The following is a 25939-nucleotide window of genomic DNA, read 5'->3' on the forward strand; positions in this document are numbered from 1 at the left end:
TTGAATGTTAAGTTGTTTTTTCAGCTTTCACAGACATTGTATCAGGTCACTTGTAACAAACTGCTGACGTGTCGACCTACTGAAGAACGGAGCTACCGGCCGAGGGGCCTAAACCCTAAGAAGAACAAGTAACAGAAGAAGTGTCACAAAGTGATGACGTGGTTGCCCGAGAGCAGAAACCCTAACCCTAATTTCTGCCAAAAACCCTAACTGCTGAAACCCTAATTCTAGAAACCCTAACCCTAAAACCTGCAAACCCTAATTCTGGAAACCCTAACCCTAAAACCTGCAAACCCTAATTCTGAAAACCCTAAAACCTGCAAACCCTAACCCTAACACTGCAAAAACCCTAACCCTAACCCTAAGGGCAGCAGGGAGATTTCCGTGATTTACGCTGGCAGCTTTTTGGCTTCGCTTTTGGACCATATGCTTTTACGTTTGAAGGCTTTTCACTGTAATTGCTTTTTAGGCCAAGGGTCTTTAAATATGAGGTTAGGGCTCATTCTCTGGCATGCTTCCTGGAGAAGGTGCAGAGTCTGGAGTATCGGCTTGTACTGTGTTGATGCAATATAAAGAAATACCGAAAGGGGCGCCAAGGTTTGGGGCCAATACTCTCTGGGGTGGAATTCCGCCACTCCGTGTCGCGTGTCGTCTCTCTCTTTCAGTTCAGCTGTAATTGAAGTGCTAAAAGTTTGTTCAGTCTGTTCTTTTCTATTGGCACGTGGTGCCCGCCTTGTGACAGTGGTATCAGAGCATTAGGTGTGTGCTTTTCTCGAAGCATATCGGTCCTACAAGAGAGGAGACAGAGCTATTGGAATTTTATTTTAGGGAAAGGGGCGCCAAGGTTTGGGGCCAATACTCTCTGGGGTGGAATTCCGCCACTCCGTGTTGCGTGTCGTCTCTCTCTTTCAGTTCAGCTGTAAAAGTTTGTTCAGTCTGTTCTTTTCTATTGGCACGTAGTGCCCGCCTTGTGACAGTGGTATCAGAGCATTAGGCGTGTGCTTTTCTGAAAGCATACCGGTCCTACAAAAGAGGAGACAGAGCTATTGGAATTTTATTCGAGGGATCTTCGCCCTCCAACCTTGACTTATTAGCCACTCCCATCCTTACTTCATCGCGCATCGGGCGCGCTCCCGTTTTCACCGCTCGTCTTACAGGGCATAAGCCATTAAGATCACTTGCAAAGAAGGATCCGATATTTGTTTCGAGTCACTGTTTTTCTCAAAAGCAGTGCCATGCAGATGTTGATGTCTATAGCTACCAAGCCGCACACTCCAAGTACTTGGCAAGCTTTCTAGAAAAAAAAAAATCCGAAGTTATATGGTTTCTAACATCTTCCTTCGGAGTGCAACTTCTGGCAGAGTGGGGTATCCTGAAATGCTTGCCATGGAACCCCTAGCAGATTATAACTTGAAATTTCTCGACATCTCTCAGTAGATGTCTCTTCACGAGTAGATAACCTTGGAGGTTCGGTGTGATTGCTATCTCTTGAGACTACCATCGCCGCCAAAGAAAGTTGAAACACTGTCTGTCCTGATGGACAATACTATGCTCGGCTACGACCTCATGGAAGGAACCTAACCCTAATTTTTGGTGCAGGTTTCAAGATGGAAAGTCATTCAACTTTTCGAGCTTGATTGATGTCGAGATTGCTTTTTAAGTTTGAAATCTGTTTGAGAACTTGTTTGGTGATCCTGTTTGGAATTTGTTTGAAATGGATGTATCTGTTTTGAACCTGTTTTGGTGCTGATTTGAAATGTTTGACTCTCGTTTTATTACTGGTTTCAATGATTGGTGATTTTACTCCCGGGTGGAGAAGTGAGAAATACTATTTTGGTTTGAAGTTCGGAACGACGCAGGCCGATGCCTGGGGAGCATTTCGTCGTATGTTTGAAAACCTCCCAACGACGCAAGCCGATGCTTGGGGAGCGGTTTGGTTGTATGCTTGTAAAATAATTGTTGTTGTGACTCCTAGCCCAGACCTGGATGGTTATGCGGGAGGAGCATTAAGAAGTTTGAGCAGTGGTTACTCTCAGCACCTCCAAACAACGCAGGCTACGGTCTGCAGGCTGCGGTCTGGGGGGCGTTTGGTTGTAAAAGGCTTCTATATCTCCAAGCCCGGACCTTTTTAGGTTATGCGGGAGGAGTGATGAGGGAGTCGTTGAATATCTCCCGGCCCGGACCTTGTTAGGTTATGCGGGAGGAGTGTTCATCGGCGGCTTTATGTTTCTATGTCTTGTAACATGCATATGTAAGCATTTGTGTTGCATTGTGATGTGTCAAGTAACGAATATTCCTAATTGGATGAGATTGCTTGGGTATGTAATTTTAGTGCATCAAGACATCCGTGGAAGATCAGTACGGTCTGGGTGTGATGGCTAATTTTACTACGCCGGAATATTAAGAGTTCCGATCTGGACGAAAGGAGAAGCTAACTCCTTGATCAAAAGAGCAAAGGAGAAGCTAACTCCTTGATCAAAAAAGCAAAAAGGAGAAGCTAACTCTTGATCAAAAAAGCAAAAAGGAGAAGCTAACTCCTTGATCAAAAAAGCAAAAAGGAGAAGCTAACTCCTTGATCAAAACAGCAGAAAGGAGAAGCTAACTTCTTAATAAAAAGAGCAAACTGATTGTCCCTCGAAATGTCCCTCAAAATTTTTTGAGCTAACTTGAGTTGTTTTGCAGATATGCTGTAATCGAGGACGATTACTCTCTTTCAAGAAGGGGAGATGTAACAAATTGCTGACGTGTCGACCTATTGAAGAATGGAGCTACCGGCCGAGGGGCCTAAACCCTAAGAAGAACAAGTAACAGAAGAAGTGCCACAAAGTGATGACGTGGTTGCCCGAGAGCAGAAAACCTAACCCTAATTTCTACCACAAACCCTAACTGCTGAATCCCTAACCCTAAAACCTGCAAATCCTAACTCTGGAAGCCCTAACCCTAAAACCTACAAAAACCCTAATTCTGAAAACCCTAACACTAAAACCTGCAAACCCTAATTCTAGAAACCCTAACCCTAAAACTGCAAAAACCCTAACCCTAACCCTAAGGGCAGCAGGGAGGTTTCCGTGATTTACGTTGGCAGCTTTTTGGCTTTGCTTTTGGACCAAATGCTTTTAAGTTTGAAGGCTTTTCACTGTAATTGCTTTTTAGGCCAAGGGCCTTTAAATATGAGGTTAGGGCTCATTCTTTGGCATGCTTCCTGGAGAAGGTGCAGAGTCTGGAGTACCTGCTTGTACTGTGTTGATTCAATATAAAGAAATACCGAAAGGGGCGCCAAGGTTTGGGGCCAATACTCTCTGGGGTGGATTTCCGCCACTCCGTGTCGCGTGTCGTCTCTCTCTTTCAGTTCAGCTGTAATTGAAGTGCTAAAAGTTTGTTCAGCCTGTTCTTTTCTATTGGCACGTGGTGCCCGCCTTGTGACATCACCAACTATTGTAAACTTTCAGTCTCATATGTCATTTTGGCCATTTGAAGATGTTAATATATCATCTCTCTCTCTCTCTCTCTCTCTCTCTCTCTCTCTGCGCATAATAAGTTGGGCTTGTCCCATTGGTATCACTTCAAAAAATATACAAAGAACGTTTGGCCGTAGCCATAATACATGACGAGGGGGAAACCTCCAGTAAGCACAGAGAGATGTGAAAGAACAAATAATTGTGAAAGCTTGTAAGGGAACAATAAGGGGAGCCACGCGCACTCTATAGATCTACCAAAAGCATATATAGACGCCTTTGGCCTATCCAAAAGCATCTCACATGAAAAGCGTTAGTTCTAAAAACATCTGGTCCAAAAGCAAGCACCTTGCTTTATTTTAGGGTTTAGGCCCCTCGGTGAATGATCTAAAAGTTGGTATCCTAACCCCTTTTGTCTTTTACGCCCCTCGGCCATCTTCATTAAGTTGGTCTTTTCTTCTTCTACTGATGCTTCATGCCCCTTAGCCGAAATCTGTAGGTTGGATAGAGTTAGGCTCAAGGAGTTCTAACCCCCTCGGTCTTCAATTGTTGGCATGTCAGCAGTTTGTGACACCCCTCCCCCCCTCTTGAAAGAAGAGTAATCCGCGATTAAATCTGCAAAACAACTCAAGTTAGATAAAAAATATCCAAGGGTCATTCGAAGTGTCAATCCAGAGGGTCATTCAAATTTCTCACTCCATATCGGAGCTCTTGAAATTCTGGCGTAGCAAAATTAACCATCACACTGTCACAAAGAGCTGAGTAACCCAAAGAGCTAGGTTATTGACTGAAGGTATGAAATCATACAAGAGATACCTCCATTAATATATTGAACAATATGACCAAGATAGGTGGGGGGTGATGAACCCACGTGATCGCGGGTAGCACTCTGCGGGGGACTGTTTTGTGCGAGGCCTTCCATCGTCCGAATCAGAGACGGCCACCCCTTGGATGCCTTGCACCCGGCTGTCATACAACAGGTATAGGCCCTAAAACTAAAAGGAATAAAGGATTTTAAATCCTAGTTCCCACCCAACTTGTGGAGCACTAGCCGAGGGGCCTAAAATCCTGAACCCCGAAAGTTGGAACTCTCAGGCTGATTTCCGTAAATGGCACTAACATGCTGACGTGGCAAGACGTGCGGATGCTGATGTGGCACACTGTACGGATTTCCGCAATTTACGTTGGTAGATTTTGGAGTTTCTGGTGCAAGCTTTTGGGAGCAAATGCTTTTGGGGCTCTGTTTACTTGGTGAGCCAAAGGCTCTTTTTGCAGTATCTGAACGAATAGCTACCACGTGGCATTAGATTTAATTTTATTTTTTTTAAACATCGCTGCCATGAAAAGCTCTAAAAGGAACTCCGCCATGAAAAGCTCTAAAAGGAACTCCGCCATGAAAAGCTACCGAGCAAATAAAATAAAAAAAGCACTTTGCGCTGCTCAAATTCTCTCAGAAGAAATTCGATCTTCTCCACAAGCAGTTCGCAGGTTCCCTAGAAGCAATTGGGAGCTTTGTCTGCAAGTTTGTCTCTGGCCACTCTTTGCGAGAGAGAGAGAGAGAGAGAGAGAGAGAGAGAGAGAGAGAGAGAGAGAGAGAGATGAAATGAAATGAAATGTTATATTAACGTCTTCAAAAGGCCAAAGTGACCTATGAGACCAAAAAGTTACAATGCCAGAGGATTTTAACATCGTAGAAAACTATCCCAAGAGACCTCAAAGATCTATCCAACGAGAGTTTAACTCAAGACCTGTTATTCAAGAAGGAAATGGCATAACCAATCTACCACACTTGGGTGAGAGAGAGAGAGAGAGAGAGAGAGAGAGAGAGAGAGAGAGAGAGAGAGAGAGAGAGAGAGAGAGTAGGCTATGACGCTAGTAGCAACAGGCATGGCCGAAGATGACAAATACCTCAACCCTCTTGCTTACCTCTTCCACGTTCTCTTCAAGGGCCAATAACAAGGAGTCGTGGCTTTTTTTGTGGACACTCTTATCGAATGCAGCTGCATGGGTCGTTCTTGGAGTGGTTGCTATCATCAAGCTTAATTTTGATTATCTCTTGGTGGTGGGCGTTTGCCTGGCTCTAAGTATTGCAAACATTGTTGAATTTACACGATGCCAAAAAGATGCTAAGAAGAGAATTCAAGCATTTGCATCAGAGATTGTTGCATCTCATGTTGCCTCCACAATTTGTTCAGCATTTACTATTGTCAGAGTGCGGAACCAATTTCAGTGTCAATAGGATTGTAAAAAGTTTGTCTACTGTCAAATGCATTTTGCAACCTCAAGATTCAGAAATTATTTTATTTAGTTATACACTCAATATATCATATATGTTGGGTGCCAAGCGCCCTCTTGTGCAAATACATTCCTCATGATGCTGCATCTTATCTCGGTTTTCTTGTAGAGATGAGTCAGCTTTCTTTGCATCTCTTACTGGCTTCGCATATAAGATCCATTACATCGGTAGAAATTTGAGGAGGGTTGTCTGGACAGAGGGGTTAGCTGGGGTGCTGCGGATTGGAGGCCCGCTAGGGCTTGAGAAGGAGAGTTGGCCGCATGGGGTCGTGGCGGCGACCTCGATTGGACTGAACATATGGAATCTAGTTGTATGCAAAAAAGTGCTAGATTTCTCGTAGGCTTCATGCCGCCACCTCAATTGCATCATTAACAGAACTACTAGTACCTCTGTTGTAAGCACTGGCTTCTGCATCTTTTGGAGGGATCGCACCTTGACAGCCTTCAAGTTGCATCTCTTGACTAGAGATACTACTTTCTGATGGATGGCTGTTGTGCCCCTTGCATGCTGAAAGTGTTTATTGAAGGCCCAAAATCGATGGATCTTTAGAGTTGTTTTTTTGCTCATTACTGCTCAAAGCACGAGACTCGAAGAAGTTCAGAAGCGGACGCTCAATGCAGAAAACAGTTTATTGCTCTTAAAAGCGAGATCGGTGTCAAAGGGCATCAATAGATCTTTTACAATAATATAATTGTTGGTGACGAGCTTGAGTATACCATCTCTATGGCCACAAAAACACACTCATTACATCCTCACCTCGGGCGGTGTTGAAGAGAATCGCTACTTGATTGAGACCCTGATTGAAACCCCTTGAAAATAACATACGTGAAACGGACTGATAAATTCGGTATCGTGTTGCCTTGAACCACAGGTTGATCTTTTGAGGAGTAAAACGTGGGGCATTTACAAGTTCTAGTTGATCATAGCTCGCCACAATGCCTAGTAGGCAACTGAATGCAAGGTAGTATGGGCTTCATAATTGCTCGGGTTCTTGTCCTTTAGACCATGCCACATCATCATTTGTGACACGATAACCAATGAGCACACATTTTTCAACCTTTGGGTCAAGCTTGCATCTCAACTCACTGATACATGCACATAAGCAATACAACCAAACACTTTAAATTGGACACATCGTGTTTTTCACCACTTCCCTTCTTTGCAAGAAGTGTCATATCATGCACTGCAACAGTAGGGGTCCTGCTCATAATGTAAGCACTTGTAGCAACAGCCTCAGTCTAGTAACAACGAGGCATATACTTCTCATTCATCATAGCTCTAGTGTCACAAACTTAGGCACCCCAAGCCGGGAATTTGACACGACACACGAGAGAATCCCTTAAAACACTTCACAACTTTAAATCACAATTCAATTTACTCGACACGGCTCGACGTAGTTCCGTGCCAAGAGGTATTGGCCCCAAAGACTCGCGGCCCTTTCGGTATTTTTTTCTGTATTAATGCTTGAGCAAAAGTACAACTCCCAAGGGGACCTCTGCTCTCAGACTCTACATCCAGATGCTCCGAAGAGTGAGGGGCCTTGGATTCTTTTTGAAGGTACATGTTACATGAAAAAGCTTCCGACTTAAAAGCATCCGGTACCAAAATCTGCCAGAAAAAAGCACTCAACGCAAATTACAGAATTCTGTACAGCTGGACACGTCATCATGCTATCAACGCAGATTGTGAAAATCCGTACTGTCTACCACGTCAACCCGTCAGCACGGATTTTGGGCATGTCCGTACAGCCTGCTGCCACATCAGCACGTCATCAGTTTGTGACATACCCCCCTCTTGAAGAATTGTAATCGCCCTTGATTACGCCTGCAAAATCGGACATAAGCCATAAACCAGTTCAGTAGACACTCTTAAGTATCGACACACTAGACAACACAAATCCAGCACTTGTACAAAGACGACAGTTACATCACATCACATTCAAATCACATCACATGGAATCTAGGACCATGATTCCTAGCAACGTATTTGGCAATCGCATCTAGATCCACAACGGATCTCATTGATGTCGGATTAACTAATCCCATATTGCGATCATGTCCATAGATTTTTTAATGATCTAGGACCATGATTCCTAGCAACGTATTTAGTAATCGCATCTAACTCCATCCCGAACCTCACTACTGTCAAATTAACTAATCCCATATTGCGATCATGTCCATAGATTTAAACCGAAATGCTGCAGTCATTTTGTCAATCATTCCATCTGCACTCAAGCACGGTCATGTGCGAGTAATCATTTCCAGGGATCCCAATCCATCAATCAGACACACTGAGTTCATACTGAACACAGTGTTTCAATCATTCAATTCTAGTTGTGTGGCCATCTCATCCCACGGGAACTCTTGATGGGCTCACAACAGTTCCATTGAATCATTCCTTATGATTTAAAATTCATGATTCTTTTCGTTATTAGGTTCATTATGAAGTTGTCATTGCTCCAAATTCATCATCATCTCATTCTCTATCTTGTTATCTATTCACAAATAGCAGGTTCTTTCATAAAGCATTAGTTTCATACATAAATCAAAATCATCTTCAAAAAGACCTATTTTATTTATAAAGCAAAATAATGCTAGTTCATCCATAATTTTCTATGTAATATCTATTTTGGAACGAGTATCTCCTCGCCTCGTTCTATTTTCAATCTGTCAGCCATTTTCATTCTTGTGCCTTTTGGGGGCACCGTGCACAGATATGTCCTTGTTCTCCACATTCGAAACATTCGAAACATTTTCCCGCTTTAAAATATTCGTGTTTCAGTTCTTCTGTCAGTCGAGATCGTGTCACTCTCTGTCGTCTGCTTGTGTTTTGAATTGTTGAAGGTTCATCTGGTGGATAAGTCAAGTTACCCGAATGCATAGTAAATCGCGCTTAGCATGTCCCATCAATTGTTGTATAGACTCGGACTTTTGCTCTCACTGGCCAAAGAGCATCTGGTTTCAAAACCTTCCAGAAAAAAGCACTCAACGCAAACTATGGAATTCCAAACAGTTGGCCACGTCATCATGATGTCAGTGCAGATCACAGAAATCTGTATTGTCTACCACGTCAGCCCATCGGTGCACATTTCGGGCATGTCCATACAGCATGCTGCCACGTCATCATGCTGCCACGTCAGCACCTGTCTGGGAAATACTGCCACAAACATCTATTGACTTCTACTTTGTGCTTGTTCTTTTGCTTTGCAACACCCTTTTGCTACGAAATATACCTACATAAAAACAACCTTTGAATTTCATGTTTTTTCACAAAACTATTGGACTCATTTAAAAGGTATTCTCCCCGTCCATCCAACCTCAAACACTTTACATGTTTCTCTGTCTGTTTTTCAACCAAGTAGATAAAATTCAAGAAAAATTTCACTTCTACCTCGATAACGGAATAATATGAAGAAGATGTCATCATGGCTTGGCATCATCTGAGAACGACTAAGAAAGACACTATGGATGACTATTGCCAAAGGTTTTGCGATACCTATCTACAAGTGTCCTCATTTCAAAGAATGACCAAATTGGGCGGTTTTGCTGTGGATTGCCAAAAGAGATTCGACGGTATTTTTCGCAACAGAAGTCCGACTTCATTCAAAGACTTATGCCAAGCAAGATTTTCGTACGCATGCTGATTCATTGACCTATCCTACGGGCAAGCCAATGTCCACCTCACCCCTGGAAGAGTATTCCCAAGGAAGAGAAAGAACCAAGGTCACCCGATGAAAGTCCATCAGAGGATTCTGAAGAAGTAAGGGAATCGGTTGAAAGTGCATTTGAGGAAGCAAGGGAATCAACTAATGGTTCATTACAAAATTCCGACGATTCAGATTGAGGTGCTCGTGACAGGAGAGGTACCAACAGGTCATAAGGCCTAAGAAAGAACAAAAAGGTAAGTAAGTGTCACAGGGACGGGCACCACGTGCCAACGGAAAAGAACAGACTGAGCAACTTTAAGCACTTCAAATAACAACTGAACTGAAAGAGATGCACGACACGAGACGGGGAGTGGCGAAGTTCCACCCCGAGAGAGCACTCGCCCCAAACCTTGGCGTCCCTTTCAGTATTTCTTTATATTGCTTGGACTCAATACAATTCCAGTACTCCAAGCTCTGCACCTTCATGTAGAAGCGTGCCAGAGACTGAGCCCTTTGCACATATTTAAAGGCCCTTGGCCTATGAAAAACAGGTCACACGAAAAGCTCCAAACTTAAAAGCATCTGGTCCCAAAAGATGCCGCCCAAAGCTGCCTAGCGTAAATCACAAAAATTTGTACACCTGCCATGTCAACATGTCAGCACGAATTGCCCAAATCCACAAAGGCTGCCCGAAGAATGAAAGCGACCTTGTCAGTGTCCATCTTGATGCCAGAATAAGAGATCACATTACCGAGTGATGTATCTCTGTTTTAAAGAAATCACACTTGCTTTGCTTAGCATACAGAGCGTGAATTCGTAGCTGTTCAAACACTAATCGTAAGTGTTCTATGTGTTCATCTTCAGTCTTACTGTAAATGAGAATGTCATCAAGGAAAACCACAATAAATTTTCCAAGATAGGGACGTAAGACACTATCCATGAGTGTCATAAATGTAGCTGGAGCATTGGTTAATCCAAAAGGTATAACCAAAAATTCAAAATGCCCGAACCGTGTTCTAAAGGCAGTTTTAGAGATACCTTGCAAAAGGATATGCACATGATGGTATCCTAAACGAAGATCTATCTTTGTATAGTATCTTGCCCCATAGAGTTGATCAAACAACTCATCTACTCGAGACAGAGGATACTGTTCTTGATGGTTATGGCGTTTAATCCGTGATAATCGACGCACATGCACATAGTACCATCTTTCTTTTTTGCCAATAGAATTGGTGATGCCCAAGGCGAAGTGCTAGGTCTAATGAAACCACAGGCGAGGTAGTCAGCCAACTGACTCTCAACTTCCTTGGCTTCTTTAGCAATCTTGTAATTCCTGTAATGTTTGTTTTACAATAGTTGCACGTTGCTCAATAGAATTAAAATTGAGAGCACTTTGCTCTTTAGAATTGTTAACACTTTGCTTATCATTAGAATTCATTGCACTTTGCATACCATTACTAGAATTCACAGCACTTTGCTCTTGAGAATTCACAAGACTTGGAGATAAGCGGTAACACAAAAAGATTTCATCTATTAAATCTGCTTTCTATAAAATAGAAAGCTCGGTTGTACATATAAGAGGTGCAGATGATATATTTTTCTCACCAAGCAAAAGCACATGTTTACCATTGGCCATAAAGGATAAGGAGTTGTATTCATAACTAGTGTGCAATGTGTTTCCTAAACCATGCAACCACTCCCGTCCTAAAACTACATTAGCACGGTCCACGTTCATAACTTGAACGTCAAGGGTCATCGTATGATCTTGAACAATAAGCTCAACTCCTTGAACTATCGTGTCCCATACTTGTTTATCATTCCCAGACATCTACTCTACTACATGTGGGAGCAGGGAGTCTGTGTAAGCTTCAATTTCTTGACTAGCTTATAGTTCAGGAAGTTATGAGTTACACCATCATCCACTAAAATATGAACACGTTGTCTGTTAATAGTGCCATGCATGCGAATCAAATCATGGGGGCCAAAGGTGGGCTGCCACATTGAAGCAGACACACAACACTTGTGCTTTTCTTCCATATGAAGAACCTCTACGACACAATATTTAGGAGATGAATCTAATGTGAGGCGTTGCACCATGTGCATGGCCTTTTCTTTGCCTTGCAAAAGAGGACAATCCTTCTTGTTATGTTGGTCCGAAAGACATTTGAAACACAAATTGTGTTTCCTTGCACGCTTGAAATCAGCAGTGCTGAGAGACCCACGTAGAGTATCTCGTGATTGTTTAGGCTTCTTAGCCTCTTGTGGGCGTGGAGAGGTAGATTGTCTCTTATTCCTCTTGGAATGTGAGAGATCTACCTCGCCATTGGCTCTTAGTCACATTGCTCTTAGCAAAATTATTAGGGAACATTTCTCTTCCTCTCTTGGTCATCATCATATCTTTGGGCATGACCAATGACTTCTTCCAAAGATTTTGGATGTTAGGTCTTGACATGAAGACGATAGTCTTTGTCAAGACCCCTATTAAAACCCCGTTTATGCTCGGCGATTTACGTTGCATGCGAACCTCGCCTTGGGAAAATTGTAGTGCTTCACGTCGCGTTCGTTGTAAGAATACTTTCGTTGATTCTTCACAAAAACTCGTCGTTTTTGTGAAGGCTTTTCTTCACGTGTGAAGCTTCCTGCTTGAAGAAAAAGGAATTTTGGAGGAAAACTTACCTTCCTCCAAGAAGTAAAAAGGAAGGGTAAAACTACTTCCTTGAAGTTTGAAGCTTTCCTTTTCCTTCTAGCTTTCTTATCAACACAAGTATGTTATCTTTCCTTATTATACACAACAAGGCTCAATAGCTTGGATGGTAAGAGTGTTGGCCTCTTACCCTCATGGGGTGGGTTCAACTCTCCTTCATGCAAGGGTTTAGAGGGCCTTCCTATGCGCGCAGCCAACGGAGCCTCAGTGCCATAGAGTTGCCGGTCGAGTTTGCCTTGGTCGCCCGCCTTGGTCGTGAGCTGTGGAGGGCATAGGTAGAGCTAGAGCGGCCGGCTATCAGCGCAAACCACGGGCATCCGTATAGCTGCTACGTCATCATCTTCTACGCAAAAGAGTGTGGTGTCGTCCTGCTTTATTTTAATCTCTTTAGGTCCCTTGGGCCCCATCGGACGGGGTCCGATAAGTTTGTAAGACTTCTTCTTTAAAATAAGCCACTCAACAAAACTTTGTAAGTTGGTAGAACTTCTTTTGCTGCTTCTGCTTCTTATGCTGCTTCTTCTAGGGTTTAGGCTCCTCGATCAGAATCTGTATGTTGGCTCCGTTCTTCAGTGGCTTGACACATCAGCAGTTTGTGATATCCTCCCTTCTTGAGAAAAAAGTAATCGTCCGCGATTACAACGTATCTGCAAAACAACTCAAGTTAGCTCAAAAATTTCCGAGGGTCATTCCGAGGGACAATCCAAAGGACAATCAGATTTCTCATACCAAATTGGAGCTCTTGATATCTTGGGTCATTGGCTTCACAATGTAACACACATGCTCACATATGCATGTTACAAGACATAGAAACATAAAGTTGCCGATTAACACTCACCCCACAAATAACCATCTTGGTCCGGGCCATGAGCTTTTCAACAACTCCCTCATCACTCCTCCCGCAAATAACCTAAAAAGGTCCGGACGATGAGATATAGAGGCCTTTTACAACCAAACGCCTCCCCAGACCGTGGCTTGCGTCATTTGGAGATGCTGAGAGTAACCACTACTTTGACTTGTTAATACTCCCCCTCTAAATAACCATCACTCCCCCCACAAATAACCACATGGGTCCGGGCCATCAGTATAAACAACAATTTTTCAAACATTCGATACTCCCCCGTAAATAACCACGAGGGTCTGGGCCACGAGTATGAGCAAGCATTCTCAAACATTCATTTCTCACTACCCCACCCGAGAGTAAATCACCAAAACCAGTATGAAAACTAGAGTCAACAATTCAAATCGGCACCAAGCCAGGTTTAAAACAGATATTATCCATTTTAAACAAAATTCCAAATAGGAGCATCAAACAATTTCTCAAACCAAGTTCAAACTTAAAAAGCTATCTCGACATCAGTCGAGCTTGAAAAGACGACTCGTTTTTCACCCCAAAACTTGCACCAAAATTAGGGTCAAATTTCTTCCATAAGGTTGTAAGCCAACCGTAGTATAATCCGTAAGCTTTTGGACAAACAATGTTCCTGAGGCGGTGATAATAGTCCCAAGACATAGCAATCACATCAAACCTCTAAGGTTATCAGCTCGGGAAGAGACACCTGTTGAAAGATGTCCCAAGACTGCAAGTTGTCATCTGTTAGGTTTTTGTGGCAAGCATTCCGAGATACCCCACTCTGCCAGAAGCTGCACTCCAAAGAAAGATGTCTAAAGGCATGTAACTTCAGGAAAAAAATTTCTTGAAAGCTTGCTAAGTCCTTGGAGTGTGCGGCTTGGTAGCTATAAACATCCATCACTGCATGGCACTGCTATTGAGAAAAACAACGGCTTGAAAAAAAATCCTTGATCCTTCTCTTGCAACTGATCTTTATGGCTTGTGCCCTGTAAGACAGAGCGATGAAGACAGGTGCACGCCCGATGCGCGATGGGGAGTGGCTAATAGCTCCGCGATCGGGACACGAAGATACTTCAAATAAAATTCCTTGAAAAACATAGAAGCCCCATCTTGCTCTCTCTGCTCTTTGGTAGGACCGGTATGCTTTCAGAAAAGCACACGCCCGAAGCTCTGATACCATTGTCACAAGATCGGCACCACATGCCAACAGAAAAGAACAGACTGAACAACTTTAAGCACTTCAAATAACAACTGAATTGAAAGAGATACACGACACACAAGACGGGGAGTGGCGGGATTCCACCCCAAGAGAGCACTGGCCCCAAATCTTGGCACCCCTTTCTGTAAGGTGCAGCAAAAGTGAATGTTAACTTTGCTCAAGATGAGTGCTCCGAACTGTGCTCAAGGGTTCCTTTTACTTACGAAAGGGAGAGCCTTCCGTTCCTTTAGTGAGAGAGTGCATATGATCACAAATGAAGTGGATAAACACTGTGAATGAAGGTGCTGAGACCGAGAGATAGAGAGAGAAGAATACGACACCAGAAAACCTCCTCCAAGGGCCCCACTCTCTATAGCGAGAGAGGTCTACTATTGATTGCACAAATCTCTACAATGGTCTTGCCGACATGTCGACGACGATGATGACAACGACGAGACGGGCTGAAATCTGCAAATCTTGTATCTGCTGAATTCTGACTCTATGTCAATGACGACGGCGATGACGACGACGCAGATGCTGAAATCTGCGAATAGCGGGCTAAATTTGCAAAGTCTGGCTGATCTGACCGTGTGGCGAGGATCTGTTGCAGGAAGGTTGATCTATCGCCGGGAATCTCCAAAACGCTAGCTTGGGCTACAATCTGCAAAAACGGCAAGGCAATCGGCTGGAACCTGCTAACGCCAGGTTGATTTGCAATTGTTGAAAACGCTAGGCTGATCTTGATGGCTGAAAAACGCTAAGTCCTCCTGCCGGTCTTGCTGAGAAGGTGCACTGCCAGAAAGTGCTAGCACTAGGTTTCTTATATATTAACTTACGAAATTTGCCCTACCCAGTTTCCCAACAAAGTCACTTAATAATAACAAGTGAAAAATGGCTAAAATAGGGAAAATGGGTTCTATGCACTGTAAAATGCTCTTGATGGGGTACTGACTGTAATCTGATGCTCATATTGTGTGCAACTAGAGGAAATGCAACTACTCTAACTGTCTGGATATGCACGGTCTGCGAACAGACTCACAAAGGTGCCAGAATACTTCCTAAGCTAACTAAACCCTTGTCATGAAGTAGCTTGTCCACATGCACATAGGGTTAGATGTGCACGTGACATCCCCTCCTTTTTAAAGTGAGGTACTGGTACCAAACTGTATGGTGTCGAGGGAGATCGCCAACAGCGTCTGGATGAATCCTGGGAAGGACTCTTCGCCGGCCCACTCTGATGTGTGGGTCGTGCGATACTTGAACGTCATAAAGGTCTGCAACGCTTGCTTCTTTGGGCCACACCGAAAGCGACACGAAATCATTTGTGGCTGCGTCAAAGCTCCAACTTCGGCTATAGTCGTGGATCTACCTTCTTCAAGAATCTCCGAGGGTAAAATTCATGAAACCACTTCCAACACAAAAACATGAACATACCCATTCCATGTAAAGTGACTGGAAAAATTCTAGTCTTCTTTAAAGATTATGCATGCAATGTAGGTGAACAAAGAGACGGAGTGCCAAACTGTTCATCAAACACACGCAAAAATTGGAATCAAAACTTGTCTTTCTGATCTAAATCTATCAATTGTGGCAAATCACAATGGAAATGCCAATGCTTGATGCTCAATCCTTGTTGTGCTCTTTCGGATAATGTGTCATGCCAAGGAAGAGACATGGAATGTGAATTCCTTGAATGCAAACATTTCATCTTTTCATGAGTAATCCGCATACATCCGTGCTCATTCATGAGTGAATCATGTTCATCGTACAATATGGCATGCCTATGAAAAGAAAACACATAAAGACGATGACTAAAATACAGGAAACCGTCACGAATGAAATACTCGAACAATGCGTACTGACGAATCATGCGCATACACAATACTTCCTGTGAGGTTCCTTAGATCTCGACTCAAGAGCCAAGGTCGGTTCTTCGTGATTGATCGTATCTGCAATGAGGTTAGCTTCACTGGAACAAGCATCAACTAAACCATCATCCTTGTGAACAATCACATCTTCATCATGCTTTTGAATAATCACATCTTTGATCATGCAAATCATGTGTGTCGTTGCTTTGGAGAAGACAAGACTGAGAGAGTCTCCTTCTCCTGATTCTTTTCAATCTTCTCCTGCACATTAGAAATGAGAGATGAAGAATGCACAACTTCCTCCCCACGAATGACAATGGGAGAGTCACTTTTGGCATTGAAAGTGAAAGTATTAGCTGCCTAATCAATGAGAGGGTTATGCTCACGAAACCATCGAATGCCTAAAAGCATATCACATCTTGAGAGAGGAGATACTAACTACAAATTTTCTACGAAAGGTCGCTTGTTGAACAGTGAACAACACATCAAGGCACTCTTGTGTGATGAGAGAGTCCATATCGGGAGCGAAGCCCAACACCTCAAAAGGAGATGTCTTGCTAACCTCTAGGCAGGCTCTTTCGACAAGAGAGTCACTTATCACATCATGCATACTGCCTCGATCAAACAATATGACAAAACACTGACCCTTCACATGACCATAACACTTAATGAGAGACTCATCAATGGGAGGATCATGAGAAACTTTGATCACACTCGCGTTCTCATTTATGGCATTAACAGAGGATGTGGGTTCTATGGGTTCTTTAAATTTGTTAGATTCAATCTTAAGACATGTTCTTTTTATGTGACCCTTGATGTGACAATGATAACATCGACCTTCCTTAGAATAAATGCTTTGTTCTTCTGACGTGATGTATCCTCCTAAAATTCCTTGTGCTTCTTTTTCATCTGGAGTGAGCTTAGGTTTAGCAATTGTGGTAGCTTTACCCTTAGATTCATTGTGTGAGTTCTTTTCCGAGAGACTATAGGAAGATTGGTTAGAAGAGTTACCATTCTTATTGTTCTTACCATTCTCACCGTTCTGAGGGTTTTGAGAAGTCTGACTGGTACTTTGAGAAGTCTTGTTTTCCTTTATTGTGCTTCATCTCTTGTGCGAGAGAAATCGCTACCGCCTTGTTGAGATCAACAAGATCGAAGACTTCCACATCAAACCTAATATAGTCGTCCAACCCGAAAATGAAAGCCTCTTTGCGCTTCGCATCCAATTCGCGTAATTGGGTGCCAAGCTGCAAAACACGGTTAGAAAAAGTTATGACTGAGGTATCATTTTTCTTGAGATTGCGCCAATCTTCTTTTAACCATGCTTGTCTTGGAAGTCGGCCCAACTAAAAGAAAGGGGCACGTCTTCCCCGGCTGCCTCTAGGTGCGCGGCAAATTGCTCCTCTTGCCACGCTTGATACCAGTTAATGGCATCACCGACTATTTGTCGCAAAATAAGCATTAAATTGATGCAACCAAGAATGAATAGCATTAGCATCCATCTTACCGTCATGCTTACTAAAAGTCAACTTCTATGTGACGGGGTTGTTGGAGTCCGAATCTCTACGTGATGAACTACCAACATCTTTGACCGGCTCGGGCTTCGAGGTAAGTATCGGTAGGACCAACTCTTGCATGCGTTGGTCTCTCTGCGCCTCACGCTCTAACTCCAAGGCCACTCGTCTATCTTCGGCCGCCAAGCGCGCTTGCTCACGCTCACGCTCCAAGGCTACCCTTCTGTCTTCGACTACCAAGCGCTCACGCTCCAAGGCTAACAGTCTTTCGTCGCGCTCGCGTTCCAATTCTGCCTTTCTTTCTTTGTGCTCGCGATCCAATTATGCCTTTCTTTCTTCGCACGTGCCCTCTAAGGTGGCGCGTTGCGCTTCTTGTTGTAACATCATGTCCATCATCATCTTGACCAAAGCCTCCATAGGATTTGGTGCAATCCTTGGCGTAGCTGGGGAAGGGGGAGAGTCGGAAAAACCTCCTGGTGGAGAAAATTCTTCTTCGCCACTTCCATGCTCATCACCTCCATGCGAAGGATCCATTCCGCTTCGGGTGATGACCATACACTGAGATCTTGAGTTCTTAAGTTCACGAGGAACTTGGGTTCTTGTGGTTCTTGAGTTCTTGAGGTTCTTGAGTCCTTGAGTTCTTCAATTCTTGAGGTTCTTCTTTAGCTTGCAATCTGTGTTAGAGAAGGATCTTCTCTTACCCGAGCTATACTCTTCCCTACGGGCGCACCCCTTGGCGGCCTTGCGCTCACACCAAGGTTGCTTTTTCTCACCTCACGTCGATTGGCCGGCCGCTAAGTGCACGGTCCGCTCTCAATGAGTGAGAAGAAGGTCCAGCCCTTCTTTCTTGGGTTTCCTGTCACTCTTCAAAAACACAATTAGAAATCAACACGCCCAAGTGATCTTGGGTTACGTGCGACCGCAACAAGCAAAAAAACTTATGTGGTTCTTTCCTTGAGTGATACACAACACTACCAAAGCTCTGATACCAATGTAAGGTGCAGCGGAAGTGAATGTTGAACTTTGCTCAAGATCAGTGCTCGGAAATGTGCTCAAGGGTTCCTTTTACTTACAGAAGGGAGAGCCTTCCGTTCCTTTAGTGAGAGAGTGCATATGATCACAAACAAAGTGGCATACCACGTCATCAGCTCTTCGCAAGTGGGTCCTGCTTTGTTTAATCTATTTAAGTCACTTGAGCCCCATCAGACGAGGTCCCATAAGTTGGTAGGAACTCTTCATTAAAGATAGGCCACTCAGAAAGACTTTGCAAGTTGGTAAAACTTCTTGTGCGGCTTCTGCTGCTTCTAGGGTTTAGGCCTCTCAGCCGGGATCTACAGGTTAGCTCCGTTCTTCAGTGGCAAGCTTGACACGTCTGCAATTTGTGACAATGACTCCCTCATAACTCCTCCCGCATAACTTAACAAGATTCAGGCCGAGAGATATAAAGGCCTTTTACAACCAAACCTCCCCCAGTCCGCAACCTGCATCGTTTGGAGGTTCAAGCATACAACCAAACGCTCCCCAGATATCCAGTCTGCATCGTTCAAAGGTTTTCCAGCATACAACGAAACGCTCCCCTGACATACCGTCTGTGTCCTTCCGATGTTCAAACAATACCAAACAACATTTCTCACTACTCCACCCGGGAGTAAATCACCAATCATTGAAAACAATATTAAACCATAGTCAAGCAATTCAAATCGGCACCAATACAAGAAACTTAAAAAGCAATCTCAAGATCAGTCGAGCTCGAAAAGTCATCTGACTTTCCATCTTGAAATCCGCACCCAAAACTATCTGATGTAAAATCAAGGACCTCGTGTCGTCTGCCAACACCAATCGGCAGTGTTCCTATTGGAGGTGATGGTGCAATCACACTCGACCTCCGAGGTTATCGGTTTGAGAAGAGACACCTGCCAAAAGATGTCAAGAAATTTCAAGTTGTAATCTGCTAGGATTTCTGTGGCAAGCATTTCAGAATACCCCGCTTTGCCAGAAGCTACACTTCGAAGAAAAATGTATGAAAGGCATATAACTTCAGGCAAAAATTTTCTTGAAAGCTTGCCAAGTCCTTGGAGTGTGCGGCTTGGTAGCTATAGACTTCCACCAGTGCATGGCATTGTCTCTGAGAAAAACAGTGGCTTGAAAAATCTTTGATCCTTCTCTTGCAAGTGATCTTTATGACCTATGTCCTGTAAGAAAGAGCGATGAAGACGGGAGCCCGCCCGGTGCACGATGAAGTAAGGGTGGGAGCGGCTAATAAGCCCGGGGTCGGGACACAAAGGTTCTTTAATAAAATTGCGAGCACAAAGATTCTTGCTCCGTCTGCTCTTTGGTAGGACCAATATGCTTTCAGAAAAGCACACGCCTGAAGCTCCGATACCACTGTCACAGAGACGGGCACCACGTGCCAAAGGAAAAGAATAAACTGAGAAACTTTAAGCACTTCAAATAACAACTGAACTGAAAGAGATGCAGGACATGAGACGAGAGTGGCGGAGTTCCACCCCGAGCACTCGCCCCAAACCTTGGCGCCCCTTTCGGTATTTCTTTATATTGCTTGAACTCAATACAATGCCGATACTCCAAGCTGTGCACCTTCACGTAAAAGCATCCAAAGACTGAGCCCTTTGCACATATTTAAAGGCCCTTGGCCTATGAAAAACAGTTCACATAAAAGCTTCAAACTCAAAAGCATTTGGTCCCAAAAGATGCCGCCCAAAGCTGCCCAACGTAAATCACGGAAATCCGTACACCTGCCACGTCAACATGTCAACACAAATTGCGGAAATCCATTCAGGCTGCCACGTCACGTGGCAATGCTAGCGCAAATCATAGGCATCCATACAACTGCCACGTCATCATCTTCTACCCATAAATTGGTAAGACTTCTTCTTCAAAATAGGCCACTCGGCAAGGCTTTGCAAGTTGGTAGAACTTTTGATGCTTCTGCTTCTTCTGCTACTTCTTCTAGGTTTTAGGCTGCTCGGTCGGGGTCTGTATGTTAGCTCCGTTCTTCAGTGGCTTGACACATCAGCAGTTTGTGACAGTAAGGTCCATCGGATAATTTGATCAAGGGCAATTTTTGACCCTTGATGCATAGTAGATGGAGGATAAAATCGCAAATTCTCTTCAGTTTTGAGCTGTACCTTGAAGCTTTTGGAATATTAGCAATGTCTATGCCAAAAGTTACCGATGAATCAGCAGTTTGGACTTACGGACTGCACGAGAGGGGAGCCACTCCACACCTTTGTCACGGATTGCCTAAATTGAATAAAGTCACTAATTTCTCTTTGAGATTTTAGTGATATTGACAGGCAGGCTGACAGTATAATGCGGAAAAACTTTATGAACATTGAATTGAAAATTTCCTTGATTGAACTGAAGACATATGCTCTTTCATGTGTGTATTCTTAGAGATATGTAGAGAAAGATAAAATGTTTACAACATTTTGTCTAATGAATAATTTGAACTTCGTGTATCTAGACATCTCTTAGAGATCAGCAAGATCCGAATGTGATGGCTAAGTGAATGAGAACTGAATGTGATTCTAGTGCATCAAGATTTCTATCTGGCTGAGATGACTGGATACTGTTGTGAGTGCATCAAGAGTTCCAAAAGGATGAGATGGTTGAACAGTGATCTGGGTGCACCAATAGTTCCGAATAGGATGAGATGGCTACATTGAATGATTGAAACACGATGTTCAGTGTGAACTAAGGTGTGTGATTTTTGTAAAATCGCATGCTATGTGAATGTATTGTCTTGTGGGGATGGTCATGGGCATGGCTTGCTTGATTGAAATGTGAAAAGAGAGGATATAAATCTGATAGCAACAAGATTTAGTAAATCAAGACATCCATGAAAAGATCAGCACGGTCTAGATGTGATTGCTAAATAGGTTACAATGATCATGATTTGTATCTCAGACCCTCGAGAAAAATGTGATTGATCAGTGACTAATGTCTTTGTCAAAGTGCTAGGTTGGTGGAGTCTAGAGCATGGGTACATAGAGTCACTGTCTATCGAAGTAAGTTTATGTCCTTTGGCTATTTTGCACGCATAATCAATGGCCATTACAATTCTTTCAAGAGGGGGAATGTCACAATGCGATGACATGGCGTGCCCAACTGGAACGAACTGGCCAAGCGCACAAGGGTTTCAAGAACCCAGACAAACTAAACCCAGAAAGTGTGACCGAGGGGCCTAATACAAAGGGAGGGGTTTAGAGTTTTTAATTCTAACCTCTACCAACTTATGGAGCACCAGCCGAGGGGCCTAAAACCTAAAATTCAAAAGCTTGAACTCTCAGCTAAACTTGATGCACTAAACTATTGCAGCCTTAGTTCAACATGATGAGCTAAACCCTAACGAAAAACATGACGAGCTGCAATTTTGTTGAGATGAATTTCTTTTAGACGATGCACTTAGGATCAAGATGCAAAGACTACACACCCACACAGACTCCTTAGAGACAACTTAGTTGCAAAACCTCAATGCCAACATCAGCATGTTGTGATTCTCCAGCTTCACTAAAATGAAGATCTTGCATCTATTATTTAAAGAACAGGAAAGAGAAACACTTGCCGTAGGACAAAAGGTTTGAACAAGCTGGCAGGAACTTCTGCACCAAACAAGAAACTTTCGTAGGCCATTCTTAGTAAAACTCTACGCACAATGTCGCCCAAATACATCCCAGATATCAACTTCTCAAAACCCTGGGAAAACGTGACGGACAACCAATGAGAATTGAGCCGTTGACAACAAAAATCAAAACATACGAAGATGGCACACCTGTTCTCCAGCATTCAACGTCTCTCCGTCAAGGTCCTCATCGTAGACTGTTTTTGGTAAATGAGATGACCAAAAATTTCCCCATTCCATGTTGATAACCTATGAGAATTCAAAGAACAACTGAGATTCCTACAAGCAAAGAGCCCTTTGACCTCTGGAGTCAATGTGCATTTGCATGAATACCATGGAGCCTGATCTTGGTAACTCCCCTTGATATTTTGTTATGGCCTCTGCACGCTCAACATAGCAAGCATTTGTCCCTGTTCCCAAAATCACAGCCATCATCACATCTTCATTCCAATAACGAGCTCCAGCCAAGGTCCCAACAGTATCATTGACCTGCCAGGCACGTCAGTGAAAGTACGACCTCTAACAGAATACTTTTGGGAAAGCACAAAAAATAGACTTTACCAAAGCTGCAACTCTCATGTCCAACCCTTGCCTCGTCATGGAATCCTGCAAAGACTGCACCACATCCTTTCCAATCTGCACAAAAAGCTTGTCAAAAATTTCCAATCCTAACAAAAAAGATAAACTTGGTTGGGCGTTTGCAAGCAACTAACCCCATCTGAGATAGCAAAACCCTTGGTCCACTTGATAAGGGATCCTGAATCAATCGACAATTGCTTCACAGGAAAGGAAAAGGTAAATCCGAGTTCTCTCTTTCGACCAGGCTTGGGGTGATAGCCTTCACCCTCTGTCGCCACAAAACGTGACAATTCAAGAGCAATGTAATCAAACAGCTCCTGAAAAAGCAAGCAATGTAATAGAAACTGGTAAAACCAGACTATAAAAAGGAGAATATTAAGAGCATCCATGAGGTCATCTTCTTCTCTTCTCAACTGATGGGCATTGATTCTACAGCATTGTTGCATTACCTCATTAGTGCCAACCATGAGCTGTGATGGAATCGGCACCTCTTCATACTCTTGCCTTAAAACACGGCCTTCTTTTCCACCTAACTGTACTCTTAGTACTCTAAAGTTGGTGCCCCCCAAATCAAGAGCATAGTACAAGCCTTCTTCATTTCTGGAATCAAAAAGTTCCATTAAAATGTATTAGTAGCAGGAACAAACAGTTTAAGACTATGCTTGCTATATGGAAAAATACTAGTCCATATGAGACGACTGACACACTTACACCTACATAGGCTTACTAATTGATACAGAAATGCTACATTTCTTTCTTAAAATATCAAGACAACAGACACCAATAAAAGGGAAGGATAAATCTTGTATAAAATCAGATGCATCAAATACCCGGTAGGCAGATTATCGACATAACTAAGCAGCATTCTCAGCTTGCTGCCACCTTCTGATGCTAGACCAGCATGCATTTCCACAGCCATGGCATCCAAAATCTGGCGGAGACGAAAGAGAGATGTAAACGACTCATTCTGGAACTCTTGTAAGATGGTGAGAGTTCGATTCCAATTTTTGCGGCTGCGAATGCGCCTGCTGACCACATATGCTGCTGCTGCGCATGCAGCAGCTGCTGAGACAATTGCAAGTCCTAGTCCAATTTTCTTCATTGTCACAAATAAATACAAAGTGACAGTCCTTTCCACGGAAAAGAAGCAAAGCCCACTTTGATTTCACAAACCATAGTAAGCCATGTGGCCACAGTGTAAAGTGCGTCCCTGTGTCAAAGAAACAGTTCTGGCAATACTGATCTATTGAACAAATCCGACCTTGTCGCCACTGAAAAAATCCATCACTGAAGGAATTCTCTATTTACAGATTCTTGCAGTTCTTGCTTGTAAATCTTCCTTCTTCTTCCTTCCCCTTTGCTTATCCATACTATCTCTAACAAACAGGAGAGACGGAAACAAAAAATACCCATTTCAATTAAAACAGCAATAAAAAACCCTTTAACATAATCGGAAAAGTGCCCATATCAAAGCAGTTACCGAAAACCCATTTCAATGAACACAAAGAATGGCCGTTCCAGCACACCCACAGTAAAGAACCAGGGAAAGAGAGCTCTTACTCCAATTGTTAATGTCTGATGAAGTGGGCTCTGCGTGTGTGTGTGTGTGTGTGTGTGTGTGTGTGTGTGTGCGCGCGCGCGCGCGCGCGTGCGTGTGTTTGTTGTTGAGAGAGAGAGAGAGAGAGAGAGCGGGGCTGCGATCACTGGCCCCTGCGAGACTCGAGTCCTTTTCCGAGCTTGCTTGCCTATAGAAAAAGCTCGCCTTTTCTTCACTTTTCTACACGTGGCAGCTACCTCTTCTGAAATCTTCTGAAATTACTTGTTAAAAATCCTCGTGGGCCATTGCTCGTGGCTCTTTGCCAACCCTTTGGCGCTCTCTCTCTCTCTCTCTCACACACACACACACAGAGCGTGTTGGTGGCCTGAGCCATCGGATTGCAGGCCACACTGGCTCGATGCTTGTGACATGTCCGAGGGAGGGGTTGGAATCACTTCCTCCATTATAAAAGTCTAGATAGATTGTTCGAAGGCACTCCTTTTGATTAAGTAATCTCTCTCTCTCTCTCTCTCTCTCTCTCTCTCTCATTGGGCACGGCCCACATCGACATAGCTCACATTCTTTTTCTATTGAGAAGGAATCCCTTTTTCCATTATAATAGTATAGATAGATTGTCCGAAGTCACTCTTTTTTATTAAGTAATCTCTCTCTCTCTCTCTCTCTCTCTCTCTCTCTCTCTCTCTCTCTCACACACACACACACACACACACACGCAGAAAATCACCCACATCGACATAGCTCACATTCTTTTTCTATTTTTTCACACTCGCAAGCTTGCAAGCAGTCACCCACAACGCACACTAAAGAAGTAGACACCCACATGACCACACGCTTACTACTCCTTAAAATAGTAGTTGTACACATGAGGTGTGGGTGTGTGGACGCAATCCTGTAAAACTAGTTGGCACAAGCCAGACTAGCAAAAAAAATTAATAGTAGATGTACGCATGCACTCCACAAAGGCTTCACATGCCACTTTTTAAGTGAAGAACCCCTTGTAAACATGGGCATTAAAAGCACGACATAGTCTCTGCCTTAAAGGTCTTGCCTACAAAAGAAAGTAAATCCGAATTGGAAAAGCTATGTCTCAATATGTCTTATGGGGCCAACTAGCTCCCAATAATTTGTAACCTTTGCTTTCCAATTCACTAACCTCGTCAAGGTTTGTTTTTTTTTTGGCATGTTGAACCATGCCTTATAGAAAAAGAGAGAGAGGTGTACATTCTTATGTGTGTGGTTTTTTGTGTATATCTTTATACATATAAAAATGAGAGGAGTAGGTTGCCATGTGGCAACAAATGATGTTAGAGTTACACCACTGTTGCTTCACCATTTTGTACGGCTAATGATTGTCCCAGGCTGGCCACCCATTGCTGTTATGAGACTGGGTACCCTCTTGTTGTAGTGGTTAGTTGCAATTGGGATAGCTGGCGTAGTGGTTAATTATGTGCTGTCTATTTATTTTCTAATTGAGTTGATGATGATTTTGTAGAGTGGAATGCGGAGAGTGGATGAAGAGACGCTAGCAATTACTCTCGGCCATTTTATATTTGCACAGTATTTTACAATATCATTTCAATAAGCCACTATGGCTCTGTAAATCATTGTAGTGGGAACTCCCCTTAT

The 25939-nt window shown here is 43.3% G+C and overlaps 1 protein-coding gene across 2 annotated transcripts in view; it reads right to left on the minus strand.

Moving 5' to 3' along the window:
* Nucleotides 1-24483, minus strand: part of LOC147418079 (hexokinase-1-like) — a 33964-nt gene extending 9481 nt beyond the window's left edge. Inside the window, exons 1-8 of one of the 2 annotated variants that reach the window (XM_086507252.1) lie at nt 24236-24483; nt 23586-24131; nt 23205-23355; nt 22890-23072; nt 22738-22812; nt 22510-22665; nt 22327-22425; nt 22120-22250 (exon numbers count right to left, since the gene is read on the minus strand). In XM_086507252.1, coding sequence (XP_086363378.1) covers nt 22120-22250; nt 22327-22425; nt 22510-22665; nt 22738-22812; nt 22890-23072; nt 23205-23355; nt 23586-23857 — 1067 coding nt within the window. In that variant the 5' untranslated portion in view covers nt 23858-24131; nt 24236-24483. The remainder of the gene's footprint in view (nt 1-22119; nt 22251-22326; nt 22426-22509; nt 22666-22737; nt 22813-22889; nt 23073-23204; nt 23356-23585; nt 24132-24235) is intronic. The other variant, XM_086507253.1, reaches the window with a different exon arrangement.
* Nucleotides 24484-25939: the final 1456 nt, after the last annotated feature.

This window comes from Adiantum capillus-veneris, chromosome 30 (genome assembly GCF_014529385.1).
Source record: "Adiantum capillus-veneris isolate H3 chromosome 30, ASM1452938v2, whole genome shotgun sequence".
NCBI classification, from domain to species: Eukaryota; Viridiplantae; Streptophyta; class Polypodiopsida; order Polypodiales; family Pteridaceae; genus Adiantum; species Adiantum capillus-veneris.